Below are 22,546 nucleotides of genomic sequence, written 5' to 3'. Positions count from 1 at the left end.
TTTGGATCCGAAGGAGTTTCCAGTGTCGAAGGGGATGGGGCAGAGCCTGTATTCGACTTTGGTCCGGAAGGTTTTGGCTCGTAGCCCGGTTTCGAACGGCTTTGCTCGGAGCCGGAAGGCTTTTGGATGTGTTTTTGGGCCGAGCAAGATGGCGGGGCGTTTGAAACATGTTCTCGGTGCCTACCGTGGCCCGGAGGCAGGGATTAGACAGAAGCCACCTTCTTGGCCTGAGGTGGACTTTGGGGCAAGGGAGGGACTGTACTCACGGGACGCTGCCCTTGAGGGATGTCTTCGTCTCCGTCGGAGCCGTAGTCAGAGATGGAGACCGGGCATTGGGTCTTGTTCCTACTCGGCTCCCATGGCGTCTCTGGCCTCTTGCTCCGAATCCTCTCCGAAAAGGTCCGGAATGGAACTTGTGTGTTGGCTCTTTATGTCGCAAGGTCGTGCTCCAACTGTCGCGAAACGTCTTTTTCGATCGGAAAGCCTTACACGCATCGCAATCCTGTTCTCTATGCTCCGGAGACAAGCACAGGTCGCACACTTGGTGTGAGTCTGTGCGCGGATACTTCGCGTGGCACCAAGGAAAGAACTTAAATGGAGTCTGTTCCATTGGTTGCGAAGCGGGCAGACGTGGGTGGGCCAGACAGCCTTCCACAAACTACCCCATCAAAACAATGGAGTTGATGCCCATGTGCAGCATCACCGAAAGGAGGAGTCACCTTCGAAGAAAAACAACTAGCAAACATCCGGACCCAACACTAGATGGCAGGAGTATGCAAAGCATGTGATCTACAGCTCACATGCCTCGAACATGGAGTTCTCTGTCTCTGGTGAAGGGGCTGGAAATCGGGCAAAGATATTTTGGTAGAATGTCGCAAAGGTCTGCGCAATTTTGAGCAGTTCTTCGCAGAGCAGGCCAGCTGATCCGAGGATGGCGGGGAACCACTCCTAGATTTAAACCCTGATTGGTAGTTATGTAGGAGGCGATTTAGTTCAATTAGCTGCTTGAGCTGTTTCATCATCTCCTTTTCTCAGTTTTAGTCTGCATTTGACTTTTTCAAGAGTGGAGTGATAGCACTGTGATTTAGAAAGTTTAGTATGATTGCTGACTGAAGAAAGGCATTTAACATGCGGGAGGTGAGGATTGGTCCATGTTTCAGTATGACGTACGAGTTACTTACCTTCGGTAACAATGTATCTGGTAGAGATGATTCTAGCCGCAGATTACTTCATGTAGAATTATCCCCAGGCGTGAGACTGGATCCGGAAACTTTTTGCCACAGCATCCCTGCGCGTCAGGGTCGGGGCGACATCACGCGACTCCGCCCAGGCATCGTACGTGACGTCAGCGAGGTCACATAAGACCCGCCCCAGTGCGCCCACGTCAGTTTTCTTCGGAGAACTTTTCCGCACCACAACGCGGAACCACCAGACAAAACACTGTGGGAGCATGTAAACATTGTGCGAAGAGCAAAAAAATTGGAAAGAAATGGTGACTAACAACACCACCAGGGTAGTGAACACACCGCAGACCCCAAGGGCAGGGAAAGAAAAAAGAAGAACAAGCAGAAACCTGCGCAGCCACTCTGCCCGCACATAAACAACCTCCCATCCCTGTGCCCCGAAGGGAAGAACAGGCATAAATGTCATGGCACACGTAGGAAGCCACCCCCTTATCCTGAGCAAGGAATGGGACCAGTCCCAAGACAGACAGGGACAACAAACCACTAAGCCACCCCAACCTATGGGGCAACCACCCACAAGGACAAGGGCAAGACATGGCCAGAGGACCCTCAAACAGAGGATAGCAATGGAAGGAAGGGGAGGGAGGGCAAAGATAGAAGCAATCCCCCCCCAAACCTGGAGTAGCCAGAGCAGCAGGGCACTGGCGCACCAAAACCCCATCCTCCAAAGAACCAAGGGAGGAATGAACCGCCCCCAGACGGAGCCACCCGTCAAGAACAAGGAAGGCACTCACAGGAGACACAGCTCCCCACTGGGAGGCGAGTACCGAAGACCAACCAAAGGGTCCTTGCAGAATAGGGGAGGAAGGGCGGGCCGTGAAGGAATCTGCAGCTAGAATCGTCTCTACCAGATACATTGTTATCGAAGGTAAGTAACTCGTACATCTGATAGAGACTACTAGCCGCAGATTCCTTCACGTAGAATAGATACCCTAGCAATACCCCCTGGGAAGGAGGGTCTGCGAAAGGACACCACCAGCCAAAGCAGAACAGAGGGCCCCACAGGGGACCAGATCTGTGCACCAGGTAGAACAGTGCCCCTGCCAGGCCAAGGGAATCCCCACAAGCAGAACTCCACCGACCCCAAGCAGACGTAGGAGGAAAAGAAGGCTCAAGAGGCTCGTACGCTCACAGCAGAGGAACCAAGGGCAAGGACGGAGAGGCCGAAGCACCCCACTCCCCCACAAGGCAACATAGCTTCGGCCGAATGCCAAGACAGGAAGACGGAAGAAGAAGAATAAGCCTAGAGGGCCCAAGGAAACCAAGGAGAAGAAGGCGAGCCCATTCCAGATGGAGAGCAGCCTGCTAGCCAGAACAATGCCGGAAGTCAAGGCCAGAGCACGAAGAACAGCCCGAGGCCCCAGGAAGACCAAGTAGGCAACACCTGGCCAGACCACAGAACGGGAGCAGGGAGAGGCCCGAGCCACCACCACGAGTGCCCGCGCACACGACCTGAGGAAGCAAAAGCAACCTACATAAACACCATGAAGAACAGGTACCCGAAGGCGACCAGAACCCTCCAGCAGAGCGCCAGCCATATGACAGCTACCATAACCCCACATAGGGCACGTGAAGTCCCAATATATGGGAACCCTCTTTGGAAGAACTTCCGCAGCAGAGGAAGAAACCAAAGAACCACAGGGAAAAAAGCACCCCCGCTACAGCCCAAGCAAAGCAGAAGGCCCAATCTCCTGCAGAACTCACAAACAACAACAAAGGGGCTGTCCAGCAGCCAACAATGCAAAGTCCAAAGGAAGGACGTAAACGGCAAGAAAAACATGCTCCACTACCATAACCGCTGGCCTAAGAAGGCCCAGAAGCAACCCTAACTCAGAAGTCACTGAGGAGGGGACGGAGGAGGACGACAGAGCCCTGCCAAGAGCCTATGGATGGCGGAGTCGGCCGGGGCATGAAACAACAGACTGCCATTAAATGGGAGATCAATGAGCCTCTCCCGAATATTTTCGGGGAAGACACTGTCCCAAAGCCAAGCATGGCGACGGAGAGCGACTGAAGAAGCCATGTCCTGGCCCAGCGCCTCAGAGACGTCCAGAGAAGAGTGGAGAATAAACGCTGCAAGCTCCCGGCCACCCAATGCATGGTGCCGCAAATCCACCTGAGCAGACTCCTGGGACGCTGCAGACCCCAGAGACTGAGCCGAGTCCCACAAACAGGAGGAGGCCCTAGCCAGCACACACGGTGTTAAGGGCCCGCAGGGCCGCACTGGTCGAGGCAAAAATGTTGCGTCCCCAAGTGTCCAGCCAGCGGGCCTCTCTGGGTGGCAGAGCCAACAGGGGGGGCAGGGAGGGAAAAGCAGTCCGCATAAGGGGACTGGCAGCCGAGGGGTGAATGGACAGGCACGCCGGGTCACGCGGCGTCGGAAGGTGCCGATGCAGAAGACGCGGAGGCACCGGGTCCCCGGAGGCAGGACGCCTCCAAGCCCCCGTCAAGACAGAAAGGAGCGAACCTTCAATGGGAAGCAAGATTTCCCTCCCAACAGAGCCCTGGTGGAGGACCTCCAACAGATGGTCCGTCGGAAAGTGAGCCACCGGGTCACCCATGCGTAGGATGCCCACAGCCGTGGACACCGCGTGAGCAAAGGCCGCACCCGCATCCGTATGGCCTCGTGGTGGAGAAAGCAGCTCCTTTGTGGGCGACGGCTGCAAACTAAGGCGGCCGTCCCCGAGATCAAGCGGGGCGGGCAAGGGCCAGACTTGGAAGTCAGGAGGAGCAGGGAGCCACCCTTCGACGCCAGTGAAAAGGACACCACACGGCTACCAGTCTCCGGGGAGAACGATATCAATATGCAGCCTGCCTCCGGAGAAGGAGTGTCCTAAGACGAATCTGCGGTACGACCCCTGCGCGGAGCCGTAGAGTTCGCTGCCTGAGGCAGACCATCGGACAAAGAGACCTCCAAGTCACCCCGCACCGGAGACCGGAGCAGGGACCAGAGTAGAGCAGGTGCAGCACCGTCCCGACCCCCGCCGAGGCAACCACCTGCGTGGGGGAACGGGATGGGCCCGGGGAGGGGCCCGAAGCGCTCCGCCGGCCGCGGCCCAGAAGGAGGCGAAGGTCGCTCGGCAACCCATGTGGCGGCGCCAGGGATGATGCAACCTCCGACTCGCCCTCCGAGGCAGCCGCCTACGAGGAGGTACGAGAGGGGCCCGGAGAGGGACGAGGGGTCCGCTCTCGACCCGGAGTGGGACGAGAAGAGTCCACAGACCCCTGTGGCTGACCCCAGCTGCTGCCGGTGCCATAGCGGCATCACCTCGGCCGTTGACAGGACCACCCTGCCAAGGGACCGAGAGGGGCTCGGGGAAGCGACCCGAGCCCCGGCGACCTCCCGCGACACCCCAGGGACCCCCGCGGGGGTTTGCGGCGAGACAGAGACGCCGTGACCTGAAGGAGGTGCCCCAGAGGAGCCACACCCCAACAGCACCACATACTCCAAGCCTGGATCCGACCCAGTCGGCGCTGGAGCCACCGGCGGCGCCACGGAGGGCCCTCCGCAAGGCGAGGGATCCTTCGACGACCCAGGAGGAGGAGACGCCAGCGAGGCCTGCAAAGCCACCGCGTAAGTCTCCATCTGGACTCTTGATGCCCCAACACCGGGAAACGGTGGATAGGACAACACGCGGGGCCGCATCGCCCGCGGAGAGTTCACGCCCCCGGTAGGCCGGAAACCAGCCCCTGGGGACGAACTGCGACACTTACCCACCGGGGAGCGACGCTCACGTGACATCAGAGAAAGGCGAGGACAACGACCACGGCCGGACCTGAAGCCATCCGCCAAAGCAGACCGAGGGGAGGACGTCGACCTGGAGAGACGCGCCGAGAGAAGTTTCCTCTGGCGCTCCGACCGCGGCTTCAACTTTTGGCATGCCGCACAATCTGAGGAGCCGTGATCCTCCCCCAAACACCACATGCAAATGAGGTGTGGGTCCGTCGCCGACATAAGACGCCCACAAAACGTGCAAGATTTATAGCCCGAAGGCATTCGCACACTGTTTCTACCAAAAAAGAATGGAAGAGGGCCTTAAACAGGCTCGCAGCAAGGAACGGATCCGCGTTGCACGCGGAAAAGGCAAAAACTGACATGGGCACGCCGGGGCGGGTCTTATGTGACCTCGCTGACGTCACGTACGCGGATGACGCCTGGGCGGAGTCGCGTAATGTCACTCCGGCGCGCAGGGATGCTGTGGCAAAATGTTTCCGGATCCAGTCTCACGCCTGGGGATAATTCTACGTGAAGGAATCTGTGGCTATTAGTCTCTATAAGATAATTATTTTTAGAAGCCAAGCTAAACATTTTGTCAGTCTCTAAATATTTGAAGGTTGTGAATATGGAAGCATTTAAGTCAGCAAGGTGGATAAATATGGAAGCAGATCTGGAGATGGACTCACTAATTTGGGATACTAAGGCTTTTTTGAACTGTGGTAGGTTTTTGCAGTTTTGAGATGTGCACAGGTTGCTCTTCCGAACACAGGAGTTGACCACTAGTGGTAAACGTTTCAGATATATTTATTTTTGCTCTGAGCCTTAGCAAAATGTTTTGCAAGACAAGCCATTTTGGCCCTTTTGATTTCCCAAAGGTAGCATTTTTTTTAAGTATATATCTATTGCATCCAATTTATCATCTTCAGATTTAGATTTACGTCACTGGTGTTCCACATTTCGGTTGATGCGCTTTAATTCAGGTTCGAAGTTGAATTACCGATTAAGTTCTTTAATGCCTTGCTTGGGTTTACAACATTTTACAAAAGCAAAAGTAACTAAGGTAGCTGAAATGTTAAGGTATGGGTTGATCACTAGGGATGAAGTGATGGCTTGTAGGGGTTTTGCTGCAGTGTATGTTGACTCACAAACAAGCAAAAGGATATATATTTTGTAAGTGCCTTTAAAGGCTTGGGGATGGAGCTAAGGTTGCACGTGATGGAAGTGCACGGGAAATGTTAGGTTAGTTGAGATAATCATTGGTGTGATCATGTCTGCGGATGTACCACTGTATTAGTCACCTATGTTGCACATGAAAATAAGGTCAAGCGTGTGCTCAGCTGTGTGATTTGGGCTGGTATCTGTTGCAAGCTAACTACTTGCATGTTCTCACTGAGGTATGATGCCTATTTTAAGTCAGGTCAACTAGCTGATAAGTTGAAACTGCATATGATCTCAATTTTGTATGTCTTGAATAATAAGTGAAACATCTGTTCAAGGAGTTCTTATTTGAAATTGTAGTTTCCTGAAGGTCAGGAGAAAACAGCTGCAATGAGAACAGCTGGAATTCAAGTATACGTGAACAGCTGTGAAAAAAAAGAAAGAAGTAGTTCCTCAGGTCAGGGGCGTGTGGAAAGGTAACACCTCCCTCTCTCTTAACCACTCTCTTCTTCAGGGTGCTTTAGTGTCCTGGAACGAAGATACATCGATACAGGTAGTGCAGCTTTTTATGAAAAGAGTCACAGTAACCCACTATTTGTAGTTGGTAACTGGTACTGGTGTTTCTTCATCTGTTTGAAGGCTCAATGCCTATTGATGCGATCATACGTTTAAACAGAGGGACTCGTCGTCCAGCTGGTAGAGGTTATCATCAACACTCAAGGGCACAGTCTTCTCCTAGCATTCGTAAGTGGTGGGAGTTGTCAGTTTTAGACTGATGTCAGGCAGTAGTGAGGTAGTGTCAGTTGTTTGGGGGCTTAGAGTTCCAGTTGAGCAAAATTTTGGGTGCACCCAGTAATTGCACTGCCAGTCTCATGCTACCATGGAGCTTACTTGTGAGGGACTGTGATGGGAGTTCAGCTGTAGTCAGTCTGGGTGAGGTCTTAGATCTCAGCGGGTGGGCATTAGGGCTCCAGCTGGACTGCATAGTCAGGTTGCGGTCACATATACTAAGCTCCCTTGGTTACCGCTGCTCCTAGCACCGAGCCGAGAAGGTCATGGAGCCGGCACTAAATGTCCAGCAACTCTGAACTGCCACATCACCAAACACAAAAGCAACCTTTTTTCTTGGGAACCAGTGTCATGGTAGTGGGGGGCTAGTAGAGTTTGTGGGATGGCAGCATGCAAAAACTGGCATTTTAGTTTTATGAAAAATTGTTTGACACTTTAAGAGCACCATAGAAACACTGAGTTCAATGGAGAAAAAGTAATTGTTTTCTGAAAACAATAGCCAACTTCAGACAAGCCCCAGTGCTGTTCTATTAAAATCAATATCTGGTAGTATATTAAGAGCTTAACAGTATTTCCCTAGTTTAAGCACTGGTTACAAAACAAAAGGACTGGTATTATAAAACATTCCATATTTAGCTAACTCTTTCAAAGAGCCAACACGGTTTTATTTCAGTACGTGAAGCAAATGTTTGCTGCAGCAAAATAACTTGGAATAAGAATCAGAAAGTTTACATGTAAGCTATGAACAAAGCAATATTAATTTAGAAATGCACAGTAAAGAATGAGAAAATAATGTATTAGAAAAACAAAAAACATTAAAATAGGACATTAATCTACTTGAGAAGGTAGCTCTAAAGAAGAGATTGATGCTACTCCTGTAGGCATTCTGCACACAATACTGAAAATAATTAGGTACCTCTTTGAAAAGAAAGCTGCAGAGATCTTAACTACAATATTGAAATTCCGTGCACAATAACGTAATTTCCGGCAGAAGATTGTAATGCAGCATTTTTGTAGCACTAATATCTAATACTTTGAAAAATCATGGATGCCAGCACAAGACAACAAATGCGTGCAAGAGAAATGTTTAGACAAAATTTGAAATGAGAAGTAATGCAGAATTCCAACAGGACTATACTATGAAGGTATTTTATACTCTAACGAAAGATAGTCTTACCGTCTTCAGAAGCTGTTCCTAAATAAGAAAAAAAATAATGAAATACATAATGATCTTACACCCAAGGCTTTCTTGTGTTCAAATTATTCTCATGTGAAACACAGGGATAAAATACCCCTAAAGTAGCAATACAGGATTTAAATTAGTCTTTGGTAAAATACAAATGTTGTTTGTCTAATAATGAATAACAACTAGGACAATGCAGTTAAACAAATAACTGTTTGGAATGTTGGAGTTCTATTAAAAACAAGTTGGATGGTTATTACATTTTTCAAATGCATTATACTCCCGATTCCAGCAATTGTGTTACTCTAGCAAGGAGACCTAGACGGAGACAGACATGCACAAAGGTAGGGAGCAACACTGATGCTGTAAGAAGGATGCCAGTAAAAATACAACAGCAATGTGTAGCCACAGTAGACATTTGCAACAAATTCAGGCTTGCAGAGGGATGAGGGTATGGCATCTGAATCTACAGCACTTACACGGTATGAACAAATGCTTATAAGGTAAGCAACATTTTACAATTTTAGCATGTGTGGCTATAGCTACATCTGCCTTGTACAGACAGTAAAGCAGTAACCTCCATAAGTGGTGGCTAGCTTGTGAATGATGCATATGTTTGAAACAAAGTTCCTAAGACTGTCTGACAAACCATAGCCTGCAAGCGGGCTAATATGTACACAATACAGTGTTTGGTAAAGTGAGTGAGGTTGAGCAGGTGACGGCTTTACATAGGTTAGCTACTGGGATGTTACACAAGAAAGCTATGCTCACAGGTAGAGGGCCAACACAGGAAAACAGGTAAGTATCACTTTGCTTGAGGGTAGCAGGTTTGGATGCATCTGACTATACAACTGGCTATGCCAGCTTTAGGGATGGGTGGCCTTTGTGTGGTTTTGCAAAGGCTACAAAGAACTGTCCAGATTTGCAGAAGGGCTTGGTCCTGTCAATATAAGACATGCAAGCCTGTTTAACATCTAAAGCGTGAAAGGCTCTTTCCACTACTAAGTCTGGCTTCAGAAAGAAGACTGGAAGCTCTATGTTCTGACTGAGGTGGAAGCGCGATACCACTTGGGGAGAAATTTAAGATCAGTTCTGAGAACAACTCTATCTCTGTGAACTTGAATGCGAGACTCCGTCATAGAAAGTGCATGCATCTCACTGAAGCACCTGAGAGAAGGTATGTCTAGTAAGAAAGTCACTTTTATACAAAAGGATCTATACAGGGCAAGAATTCAGGTGTTCAAATGGTGGACCATGAAATCTGGTGAGAACTATGTAAAGGTTCAACAATGTGGCAGGGAGGCACTTGGGAGGTATGGTCCTCTCAAGACCCTGCATGAATGCTCTGCCTCCTGGAATCCTAAACAAGGAGAAATGTTCCCGGACTTGCATGCAGGCTGCAATGGTTACCAGATATAACCATTTAGAAGTGTAGGCGGGGCCTCATTTCTGCAGATGTAAGAAGTAGCAGATGATATTTTGGACATAGGGTTTTAAAGAGGCCAGGAGCTTAGAAACGCAATAGTAGAAAAACCTTTTCCACTTTGAGGCAAACAAGCCTTTGTGGTAGTCTTATACGCTCTGTGCAGGATAGTCATTCACTCCTCTGGGAGATTAAGATAGCCAAATTCTAAGATCTCAGGTGCCAGATATCTAGGTTGAGCAGTCTGGGGTCTAGGTGTCTGGTCTAGCTTTGGCTCTGCGTGAGATGATCTAGCTTAAATCCAGGACTGAGGAAGCCATCCTTCTTAGGAATGAGGAAGTAAAGAAAGTGTAAGCCCTTGCTCTGGTGTTGTAGATGCACTCTCTCTATAACCCCTTCAGGAAGGAGTGCTTGTCCCTACTCCTCTAGGAGGCAAAGGTGTTCCCTGCTGAGGATGAGTATGCCAGGGCATGTTGGGTGGGGTTGTGAGAAGTTCTAGGCAGTAGCCATGGCAAACCACCCCTAAAACCTACTGATCTGACATTATTTCCTCCCAATGGGACAGGTGGCCAGTGATCAGGGGAAGAGGGTAAGTCACTGCTTTGAGGTGGAGACCACTTTACTGGAGCCACCTCTACCCCTGCCCTTGTTGTTATCCCTGTAGGCATCTTTGGTGTAACCCCTTCCTGCCTGCTAGAAGAACAGCTGCTGTTTTGTTAAGAATGTCACTGATTGTGGTAGGTGCTCATCTCCTCTCTTAGACTGGTTCCGAAAGGAACTAATGTTTGCAGTTTGTAGGGCACTCCTATTTTCGCAATCGTTGTGCCTGTTTTGACATTTTTCAGGATCTCATCAACCTAGGGCCAAAAGTAGTGTTTTCCATCAAATAGAAGGTTGAGAAGATGCTGCTGGACCTCTGATTCAAACCCAGAGATGTGGAACCAGGTGTGGCATCAGAGTACGACACTAGTGTCAATGCCTCAGGAGGCTGTGTCTGCGGCATTGAGAGTTCATCAAATTTTGGAATAAAGAGATAGTCTAGCCGTTTGACACTATTTCCTCCCCCCCTCTTCCTAACTCTGCAAGAAGGTGCTTTAAGGACTACTGCAACTTCTGCCACAGGAACCTGTCCCGTTAGGAGAGAAGCCTGACAGAGTTGGCTGCTTGCCAGGGGTCAATTGCCCCTAAAGCTAACGTCTTGCTCGCTACTATTTTCTTGCTCTTTTTGTCAGACAATGGGGCACTGCTTGTAGCTTGAGCAAAGTCCCTGTTGCAGGCAATGTGAACGACTAGGGAATGAAGAGAAAAGTGGCACCAGATATACACACAAGGTCAGTTTGTGAGGGTTTGTACTTTTTTTTTTCTCCAATCCTGGTTGTTACTATTCTCAACTTTAACTAGCAAGTTAAATGTCTCAGGGGCAGATTTAAGCATGTCTGTGGAGCATTGCTAAGAAATACTTGTATCTGATTTGGACAGTGTCCTCTTTCATACAGTGGGCATACATGTCCTCCACTGGCACTAGGAAGGCTGCGGCCTGCAGAATGACTTCATGGTAGGCCGTGATATAGTAGGACAGGGATGTCCGGACGAGATAGTGGTCCATATCTGGGTCCTGTGGGGTCAAAAGTATAGTTGTCGCGGGGGGTCATCTGTAGATCCTGGATGTAAGGGCTAGTCATAAGGATCAGTATGATCAAAGGTACTGGATGGATCAGTGAAGGTGCAAGAGGACCCCTCAGGTGACTTTAGTGGAGACAGAGGAGGTGGTGTGCTAGAGATTGGCAGTAGAGAGTTTATAAGTGGAGGAGGTGGTGCTGTAGGTAGGACAATGGGGAGAGGGCTAATGCCGCTAACTCTATGTCTTGTTGTGGCTGGTTGCAGGGGAGGAAGTTGGCCTTCATCAACTGGTTCTTCCTCTAAGGCAGGACTCTTTTTGCGAGGCAGAGACTCTGCCAGATTTGGCTGAGGTGATTTAACTGCAATTTTCCCCATTAAAGGATGGCTGAAGAGGCACGTCTGCCTGGCATTGAGATTCTCTTAGAATCTCTGCAGTATGTACTACTCAACTCCCAATTCCTTGGATCAGACTGTCAGCGACGCTTTCAGTGTCAACAGGATCTTCATCGTCAACTGCATTTTTGGTGTCGATAAGGGCTTCAGAGGCTGCTTTGGGTGAGGGCGAGGCTGTTCAGTGCCCTTTGGCCATGAAGGGCTCAACACCCGTAAGAGTAGACATTTCTTCGACTGATAGCCTTTTCCTGGTGCCAACAGGAGCTTGAATGCATCCCTGGAGGTGGCACTCTTGTGTGCGCGGGGCTTGACGTTTGACTCGCACAGGAGTGGAGGTCTAGCTCAGCATGAGATCTCTTGTGAGATCTTGAGTAAGTGTCAGAGCCATGTGATATACTTACAACCCTGGGCATGGCCGTAGCTTAAAGGACTGCTAGCCTTCGTTGATGGCTCAAAATCCTTTTCTACCTCGTGTTCAGAGGCTCTTCTGGACTGGGTCTCGCTTAGGCTGTAGGGATTCAAGAGGGGTGGACAATTTATCCTTCATGAAAGCCAAAGAGATGCTGTCTGCTGAAGAAATTGAAGGATGACTTTGTGCATTTTGGGGCGCAGCCAATGCCTCTCCCTTCAGTATCCTAAGGTTTTCTTTGAGTGGAAGGAGAGGCAAGATTCACAGGAGGTGTCTTCATGGTCCACAGAAAAGCACATGCGGCAGACGTTGTGATGGCACTTTTATGGGTACTCTGCGTGTCACCAGGGGCAGGTTTGGAAAGGTGGCTGTTCTATCATCCTCTTGTAATCTGCATTCTCCGGTGTTAAAGCTCAATGGGAGACGCGCAGTCCTCAAAGGACTTAATTTGAGCCAGTGAGGGCCACTGGCACTTATTTTTGGGGGACTTGTGCATATTTTATTCTAATCTGACATTTCCCGAGAGAGAACAACACACAAAGGAGAAAGGAGGAGGAAGAGAAACATGGGAAAACCTTCAAAAAGGGAGAAAGCAGGAACTTGCAAGAATGAGAGTAAAGGGCAGGAAGTGTTGGATAGTGTATTAAAGAGGGCTGAGGAGGATTCAAGACTACGCAGCCTTGGTATTTGGCACACTGATATTTAAGCGCTACCAAGGACTTCTGAGCAGTGCTTTGGGCACACGCACTAATTATTTTGCAAATTAAACACTGAGTCATCTAAAACTGCAGGGGCCCCAGCGTGCACGGACCAGATCGTTGGTCGTCCGTGAGTGTCTGAAGTATCCAATTGGAAGTTGTCAAACAGACTTGTTCTTCTGAAATGTGTTGAAATCTGTTTTTCCCCAGTTGGTTACAAGTGTGAAACACTCTAAAAGTTGGAGCCCTCTCAGTGAATATCTGATTCTAAAGGCGGAAAAATAGAGTTGGTGCTCTTGCGCACTGTCTATTAATGGAGGAGTTGACATGACTCGAAAGACTTCTTTGGAGAAGAACAACCTGCAAACGTCTGAGCCCAACATTAGATGGCAGGCACATGCAGAGCCTGTATATCTACAGCCACACATGCTACCAACAAAACTTTTTGTTAATTTAAACACTGCCCTAGGACGTCAAAGAGGACGAGGCAAAACAGGACAATGACAAAGAGAATAAGGAATTTTTGGGCTCCGAAATGCAACCGAAAGATAGAGCAGGAACCAGAGTGGAATGGACAAGGCAAGAACAGAGGATGAAGAGGCTAGTGGGGCAAATAAGATATTTATATTTATGGTGTACCAAAACCTTTAACAGACAATACCAAGCACTGATAAATAGGTGACGTCAGCTGAGGCCACATTCATGGTCATGGAGAGGAGATTGTCTAAAGCAGAGCCGGAGCTGCAATTAGTAACGGTGTGAGTCTCATAGCTAAAAATAGCAATCCAACTGTTGTAATCAGCAAGAAAAATGCAAAACAACTTCAAGAACTGTGTGCCCTGCACTCATGAACAAGGGGAGGCGTTTGGAATATTTGAAAGATGCCATAAGGGCTGTTACGGTCCGCTGGGTTGCAGGCAGAGAATCTGAGATGGCACATTAAAAAAAATGTTGAAATCTAAAAGCTGACATATGCAAAATCTTTAGCAAGTTCATATTATTTTCAACTAAGTTATGTTTCTCGTTCAATCAATAATTGCTTTGAAATCTTGTAATGAATACATTATGCACATGACATAGATGCAAGTCATTACTAAGATAACTAATGTATTGATGCATATGACTTGTTTTGCATCCTTGAATTGTGTCTTCCTTTGTTGCAGTTCAAGGTGTAAATGTAGCAAAGCCATATCCAATTACTGTAGTTTCAGGAATTCATTGATGTGTTTGCACAAATTAAGGAAAAAATAGATAAATTACACAATTTTGGTTTTGGTACCTCAGTAATCATTTGTTGTGCTTTAAAGTACCATCATTTCACTCACTGTTACAACTCCATGTTGTGACTGCACTATGCATGCTTTATGTATGTGTTTTTTATCTCAGTGATTTTTAAGTCCACAGCTAACTGAAAAGAGTCCCTAAAAGATTCTGTGGGCGGAGCGCATTGAATCGATGCTGTGATTTTAAGGTTTAATAGAAGTAGAGGTGGCTGTGGTAGTAGTGTAGCAGTGGTGCAAGAGATAGCAATAGTATAGTTGGCAGTGTGTGCGCGCCACAGGAGCATTTACAAGGCAATTCACCAAGGGTCCCATTTTCTACTCAGGAGGAGGGGGTGGGGTGCCTTATCTAGTAGAGACTCTATCTTGCCACAGATTCCTTAACTTAGAATTATCCCCAGGCCTCAGACTGGATCCGGACATTTTTCTTGCACACTGCCCCTGCGAGCCGGAAAGTGGCATCGTTTGGCTCTGTGTGAGGTAGTTTGCACTGTGATGTGGGCGGTGCCTATATATGCACCACCCCAGAGTGCTAAAGTATGTTTCTTTTTGCAACTTTCCATGCCAGGAGTGCGGAGCCACGAAGAACACTGGCCAGTGGTGTGGAAAACTAGGTCCCAGAAAGGGGAACAGCCTTGATCCTAGAAATCTTTTCAGAGCAGGAGGATGGGTGCCTCGGTAAAGAATTTGCAGCTGGATACAGTCTCTACCAGATAAGGCATTACCTAAGGTAAGTAACTTGTTCATCTGATAGAGACTTCTAGTTGCAGATTCCTTACCTTGGAATAGATACCCAAGTAATACCTCCCCAGAGGTGGGCCTGTGGACCAATTCACACTAGAAAGTCTTGCAGGATCGATCAGGTAAAATGCCCACCCCAATGGACCAGACTGTTCAGGCAGTAGTTCTTGGTTAAAGTGTGCAGGGAAGCCCACATTGCTGCCTGACAGATGTCAAGGACCAGAACTACACATGCTAATGCAGAAATTGGAGGATTAGCTAGAGTGGAATGAGCACGCAAACCCTCAGGGTGTTGCTTCTTGGGCAGTGTGCAGCAGATTTTAATGCACAGCAAGATCCATCGGGATATGGTCTGTTCCTGCACAGCCTAACCCTTCTTGGTTTCGACATACCCCACAAAGTGGTGGTCGTCCACACGGAATTCTTTAGTGCGGACAAGGTAGAACGATAATGCTCTTTTTGGGTACAGACAATGGAGTTGCTCTTCTTTCTTAGAGGGATGTGACAGAGCATAAAATGTAGGCAAGGTGATGGACTGGCCTGCATGAAAGGGAGTGCCAACTTTCAGTGGAAAAGAAGCTCTAATGTAAATAACCAGCTTGCTGGCAAGATGGTTAGGCACGGAGTCTTTAATGACAAGACCTGGAGCTCACTGACCCTCCGGGAAGATGTTATTGCCACTAGGTGGGCCACCTTGATGGTGAGGAGCCTGAAAGGCCAGTTAGGTAGCGGATCAAAGGGAGCGCAAATCAGAAATGTAAGTATGAGATTGAGGTCCCACTGAGGCATGATAAAAGGATGAAGGTGGAAACTTATGTTGGGGACCTTTCAAAAACCAATTTACTAAATATCCTGGACTGGCCGATCGGGAGGATAGGCCTGAAACTGCACTGTGTTTAAAACTGCTATGATAAAAGGGAGTGGCTATGAATGAGTCAGGCGTGATTTTGGCATGTTGAAAGTGAACCCCAGAGTGCAGAAGGTCTGCCGTAGTCTGAAGATGGGAGATGACAGCCTGGGGTTAGCCCACCTTAAACAGTCAATCGGTGAGGTAGAAAAAGACTGGAATTCCTGACCTCTGCAGATGAGTTGCAACCTCTGCCATCACTATTGTGAACACCCAGGGGGCGTTGGCAAGGCCAAAGGGGTGCACGGCAAAGTGAAAGTGCTCTTAGTCAACCGTGCACCAAACGCTACACCTGTAGCCAGGCATGATGGAGATGTGAAAATAAGCGTCCTGTAAGTCCTGCGATAACATGCAGTCTCCTGGGTCCAGGACTTGCATGAGCGTGAGGAGGTTGTTGAGGAGGTGCATATCTAAAATAGGACCAGGCCTCCGTCCTTCTTCTGGACCAGAAAGTAGCAGGAATAGCAACCACCGACCTACTTCTGGTGCCGGCACCCTCTCGATGGTTACCTTGTCCAAGAGAGCCAACACTTACTGAAGTAGCAAAGAGAGGTGGTCCTATGTTAGAAGGTCGTAAGTGGTGGCATGGGGGGTGGTAAAGGGGAAGAAGTAGTCCCTTTGGACTAGCTGCAGAATATTATGTATGGATGTTATTGCTCTCCAGTGGTGCTGTTGATGGCATATCCTCCCGCCCAGACGCCCATGGTGGTCAGAGGGCATCCTAAAAAGGCTTTAAGGCTGTAGGAAGAGGGGAGGCAGGTGGTCTGTGGATCCTCGGCCACAAAACAAATTATGCGGTTTGCTGGCTGGGGTGGCTAGACGTGTAATGGTGCGATTGAAAGCCCCTCCCATGGCCACTAAAGGGGCGAAAGGAAGACCGAGGTTGGCGAGGGACCATGGATAGGCCCAAGGACCTGGCCGTAGCTCTGCTGTTCTTGAAGAGCTCGGCCTCTGAGTACACTTTATCTTCAAAATAACAGAGCCGTCAAAGGGCATGTCCATGAGTGTGGCCTGCACATCTCCTAAAATCCAGTGGTTCTTAGCCAGGCATGGGGCCTAAGGGCCACCGGTGATAAAATCGCTCTGCCCAGCGAGTCGGTCGTATTCAGTCCACATCGTGTGGTAAACCTGGACGCGCACCTCCCATCAGCAATAGATTGAGAGCGTATGGCTCCGTCCCTTGGGCAGTACTTGCACAAACGAGTCCCAGATGGTATGGGAGTATTAACCCAAGAGGAATCCGGTCTTCATCGACCGCAGTGCCGGGCTGGTGGAAGAGAACATCCTCTGCCCAAAGGTATCCAGCTTTTTGGATTCCATGTCTGGTGGAGTGGAAGAGAATGCACCGGGGTTAACTTTGGAGGTGGAGGCTTGAACCACCAAGCTCTCCGGGGTGGGGTGCTGGGTGAGGAAACTGGGGTCCCCTGGGGTGGGCGATTGGCGACGGGCTATTGTCCTACACAAAGGAGCACATGTGCAGGGTTTGGACAGTCCGGTGGGGGCAACCCCGGGCTGAAGCACCTCCGTCAAGATACTTGTCTTGAATGTCACTGATGGCAGCATGGAGCTCAGGACCTCAGTTACCCTCCGCAACACCACTGCGAATAAGGCAGCTTCCTCTGTAGCCACGGTAGGGGGAAGAGATCAAGACAGCATCTGGAGAGGTGTCCAGTACACTGGCATCCACCAAATCCTCATACCAATTGTCCTCAGGATTTTCTAACTGGCATCCATAAGGTACCGCAGACTCCCCTATTCATCTCCAAATCCAGGCCGGTCATATGACTAAGGCACTGACTACATCATGGGGAATCTTCCCACTGTTGGTGCCATGGTGATGGCGGCACTGGGGGCATAAGCACTGGAACAGGCGCTGGGGAAGGTTGAGGTGACTTGAATGGTGGCACTCCAGACAGATCAATGGATCCAAAGGGCCCTGACTTGTACTGGGGGCGAACCCGCCGGCAGAAGACAAGTAGATGCCCTTCCCGAGCACACAGGGCCCAAAGGCCATCCAGTAGGGATGGGGCACTCAAGAATGAGGTGCATGGCATCAAAAAATTTGCTTAAAGTGGGCGAGGGTCACTCCAGCTTCTGGAAACTCTGGGAGGCACGGAGACGGCCCAGGCACAGCCTCCACCACAGACGTAGGTCTCGAATGCAGACGTCCCTTCATCTCATCAGATGACTTCGACGTATGTGGCGAAGTCGAATATTCCTTCTACGTCTTATGCCTGTTGAACTTACCTGATTTCCCTCAAGATCTCGACTGTGACGACGAGCACTTGGAGCGGCTCCGCGACCAATTTAGGGACCTTCCTCTCGACCCAGATCATGAGCATCACATGTCAAGTGGTGAGAAGCTGAAAGGACCACTCCCTTAAGGACTTGAGGTGCATGGTACAGCAGTCAACGCAGGTCTTGGTGTCGTAGTCGCGCTCCAACCACCAGAGGCAAACAGTATTTACGGTGAGTTTGAAGATTTCATAAGGTCCAAATGCAATGGAGCAATCCACATTTAGGCTGTTATGACTAACGATTAGGTTAGACTGATGTGTGAGTAGGAAGATAAAAGTCGTACTTTTGAGAGGAGTGTTGGACGATGCCAGGCACTGATAATGTAAACTAGAAAATGCAGTTACAACAATGTGACATGGATACTACATCCTGGGAGAGGTGGTGTGAACCCTGGAGACCGCCAGACTCAAAATGAAGGAGCCGCTATGTTTATGACTCAAATATGTTACCAATAATAAACCAGGAGAAGCTCTCCCAGCTGACATGGAAATGAGTTTAAACTTTTGCAATGGGTATCAGTCTCTACCACCTAAAGGCTTGTAATTCTCGATTTCATGTTAGAAGGTACCCAAATCCAGATCAATTGAGAAGAAAAACTAAGAGGGCTACTTTAAAACCCAACACAACTGAGGTGAATGAGGACAGAGTTCATTCAGAACACAATATTAGATTGCTGAATTGTAATGCTAGGCACGTTTGCAAGATGCCTGTTAGAGGTCAAGGTTGAACAAGCTCACTTTTCATTATAAATGTTAGAGTAAAATAAATTATCTTTGGTTAGGTCAATCACTGAAAGATATCCATGCAGTTGAAGATCACTAAAGGGAACAACTGATCAAAAGATGTGGAAGCCGACATGCAGTAACACAGAAACTGACTGGCACTGTAATTCTTATCAATAAATCATGAAAGCGGTGGCCAAGAGCTTGATGTGGGGGGAAGAGCGCTGCCAATGCCTAACCACTGGGTTCAGCTTTACTCCTTACAAGCATTTGACACTCAGAGAATGTATTTTCTTTTCATTACCTTGAGACCAGTGGTAGCTCTCCTTAACAACAACTAAAGCCTTAACAACACCTAAAACCATCTTCCAGCAATAGCTAATGTTGGAGAGCTGTGGAGCCCTGAAAACAATCTGCTGAAAAAGAGAGTCCCTGGACCTACAACAACACTGGAGTAGAGGGTGGGGTCGAGGACGCAGCGAACCAGAAATAGCACTCAACACTTCTCTGCTGTTACGTTGTGAAGAGGCTATGGGTTCCATGCTTTCAAAAGCCCAGGATCACAAGATGTGGAGCAGAGGCCAGCACTATAACCTGGTTTCCTAGTTCGACAGTTGGCAGCTATAGCTGTTAGTCTGCATTTCCTTCCGACATACAACATGGTAACACTACTAGGAGCAGAGAAGACCTGTATGCAACAATGTCGCAAAAAGCAGTCTCTGCAGAGTGGGCCCCTACCCCGAATAACACAATATTGCTATAACTTGCTGCTATGAACGACTCAGGATTGATGAGAAAAAAAAAGATGCCATTACATGATTTAGCTTTTTTAGGCACTGAAGTCACTGGAAGAGGGGACAAAGTGGGGTGAAGAGGCTATATCACCAGAAGATGCATGGTTAAAGACATTCAACAAAATGGCCACGAGATGGTAACTCCAGGCTTCTCTATCTGCTTGATCAAACCCTGTTAAGTGTCAGAATTGACATATACAGAGTGGCGTCACTAGGGGGAGCAAGGTGGGGCCTGTACCCCAACTGTAAATGTACTGCACCCCAACTGTAAATGTCCTGCATCCTCCCTTCTTATAACCGAACACCAGGGATACCCATTGCCAGGGGAAATAGACAAGGCCTTCCCACCCTGGGAAACGTGATGTAGTTCCTGTTTAAATTTCGGATTTTACACACAATTGCATTTCCTAGGAGTAGTTGCTTTTCCTCCGAAAATGTGCTCCCACCACTGCCATTTTTTTAGTGAATAAATGAGAGGAACTAGTGAGGCCAAAGGGGAGTATTGTGAACTGAAAACGCTCCTGACCCTCCATGAACCACAGGTAGCACGTGTGGACCTGTAGAACGAGGATGTGAAAATAAGCGCCTTGCAGATCAAAAGCCACCATCCAGTCTCAAAGGTTTAAGTCAAACAAGACCTGGTCTAAAATGAGTATCTACAATTTGTCTCTTCGCAGGAAGGTAAACTGTTTCCCCTACTTTCAAGCGCATCCAAGTATTAAAGTAAAAACACGGTACACTTGTCAGGCAGGATCTGATATTCCAGCAGGATTTGACACTGTAATGTCAAAAAGAAAGCTCATAGTCCCTACCCTACATATTTTGGAAGGTTTATAGAAGTAATCTCTGCCAATTACGGCCAGCCTAATGTTTGCCTCCAACAGGCATCTCTCACATTTTTCCCTTTACTAAAATGCTACATACTGGCTGGCAGAAGTGCAAGAGCAAAAGGTCACAAATCCGGAGTGAGCATGCAGAAAAGGAAGATTGCGTACATCCGTCAAATGGCATATCCATTAAATATGCATGGACGTCCTCAGAGAAGCCTGATGTCCTCATCGGAGCATGGCACCAAAGAGCCAAACTGGTATCCATGGCACATGCCAAACAATACGTTGTGTCCATTTCTGATCTTGTCACAAATTTAGCTACAGCGTGACCATTCTGAACGGTCTTAGTAAAAGAAGCCAGAGAATTCTCCAGAACAGGCAACAAAAGAATACCCACTGTCTCCCAAATGGTATGGGAGTAATGGCCAAGGACACAGCTGGTGTTTACTGATCTTAGAGAAAGGCTTATGGAGGAGAAAATGTGCTTGCCAAACTACTCTATTCTTCTAGACTCACAATCAGGTGGAGTGGTGGGGAAGGCATTGGAGCAGACCCTGCTGCTGGAAGCTTGTACCACCAGACTTTCTAGAGGCAGATGTTGTGTTAAGATGGCACAATCACCAGTGGGAGGGCAATGAGCAACCTATCTCACAAGGGGCTGCCATGAACAGGAACTAGCCCAGGTGCCCATAAGAGTGTCTGTTAAGTGATGCGTGTGGTGCTAGCCTGTGATTAAAAGACTGGTTTGCGGCGCATTGTAGCGTCCCGTTATGAAGAAGCCACTGCAGAAAAACCCTTGAGCTGACTGACATGAGATCATGGTATTGAATGTTAATGTTAAGCCTAGCATAGATAATGACTGACTCTGCTTGCGGCAAAGTCTACTTACCTTGGGTGCACACTGGTAGGAGCAAAGGCGGGTGATGGGATGTTGGGGGAACTGTTCAAAATCTAAAAAGTAAATGGCATAGAAAATGTACCTGATGTATTTTGTGTATCACTGTAAAACCCAACAAAGTCTATATATAAACAGAAAAGTGTCAGTAATCAACTCTTTGAATGGCAACAATTGCTCTGTGGGAGTCTGGCCAGGTTGCAAAACACTTTTATGTATGTCAGTTTTCACTTCCATGGTTGGAAACTATAAATCCAATACTTCAGTTGCCCTTTGCACTAAGCAGTGAAAGAGGCACCACATTCCCATGAGGCGGGACCTGGGGGAGACACAAGGCCAGTATCAGGTGAAGTGCTAAGCTTACTGGCATCCTGAAACTCTTCATACAAGTTCTTCTCATCATATATAGGAAAATAATCTTCGCAGGTGACGTAATCGGTATACATATCAACAAAATTGTGTAATGCTTGGTCCCTACCATGTGACAAGGGTAAGGATTCAGAATTAGAGTGTTTGGCAACTGGTTGCATGCCGGTTGAGACTTTGGTCTAGGTTGTGCCAGATCAGCTCTGAGTCGAATAGCACTATAGACTCTACATCCTCATCTGATGTCGATGGGAGCGGACCCCAAACAGAGAATGGTGCCAGAATTGAAGCAGGCATGGAGTCCAAGGAGTACAGGGGGATTCGATGGTGACCCACCAGCGAAAGTCCAACTGGAGGCTCCTGTGGATCATTGGGGCCTGACATCTTGTGTAAGAACAGGGAGAAGCTCCGGATCCACGTTTAAGGCTTTGGAATTAAGTAACTGACATCAGCGTGTATGGGTGGTGCTAATATGCTGCAATGTGGTTTCCATCAGAACTAAGTACCTGTTTTGCTTAGAAGGGAGGAGGTAGTACGTAGGGCGTCGCAAGCACCTAACGAGGGTTGAGCTTCCCAAGTCATTATGCAGAATGGGATGAAAAATAAGAAAACCATAGAAAAAACTATTAAATTCACTGAAAAAAAACACATTAACAAAGTGAGTTATGTTTGCTACTTAAACACACGAAACCACTGAAATCCACTATTTATGTTTAGAAAAACACGCAGCACACAACATAGCTCAAGGTTAATAGTACAAGGAGGATATTTTACAACAAGGTAATGAAGTAGTCACAGTTCATCTGTCATACTAATGTCCTTTTTACTTTTTTGATTTCTCTTTTTCCCTCCAAAATAGTGTTGACACGGTCCAGCCTGTTTGCAAATATAGGCCTAACCAGAACATAAAAAGGGAACCTTATTGAAACCAGCTAATATTTTGAGCATGTTATTCAAATTCACATCTTGCTTGAAGGGTGTGAACACTTCATAAGGTTTTTATTTTAATATGTAGAAAGTGTTCCAACAGACAATTAGTTGAATCCGCTGAATCGGTACCCACAAAATGGAGGGTAAA

At 48.1% G+C, this 22,546-nt stretch overlaps 1 protein-coding gene across 38 annotated transcripts in view; it reads right to left on the bottom strand.

Moving 5' to 3' along the window:
* The window catches only part of CLASP2 (cytoplasmic linker associated protein 2), a 1,832,463-nt gene that overhangs the window by 635,019 nt on the left and 1,174,898 nt on the right, over nt 1-22,546 (bottom strand). For 26 of the 38 annotated variants that reach the window (XM_085607571.1, XM_085607579.1, XM_085607573.1 and 23 more), the window contains one exon: nt 8,087-8,104. The exons of the other annotated variants lie outside the window; for them this stretch is intronic. In XM_085607571.1, the coding sequence (XP_085463697.1) occupies nt 8,087-8,104 (18 nt within the window). The remainder of the gene's footprint in view (nt 1-8,086; nt 8,105-22,546) is intronic. 38 annotated transcript variants of the gene reach the window in all.

Source organism: Triturus cristatus, chromosome 5_2 (assembly GCF_964204655.1).
Source record: "Triturus cristatus chromosome 5_2, aTriCri1.1, whole genome shotgun sequence".
NCBI classification, from domain to species: domain Eukaryota; kingdom Metazoa; phylum Chordata; class Amphibia; order Caudata; family Salamandridae; genus Triturus; species Triturus cristatus.
Note: the sequence above shows the minus strand (reverse complement) of the source record. Positions and strands in the feature narration are given on the sequence as shown.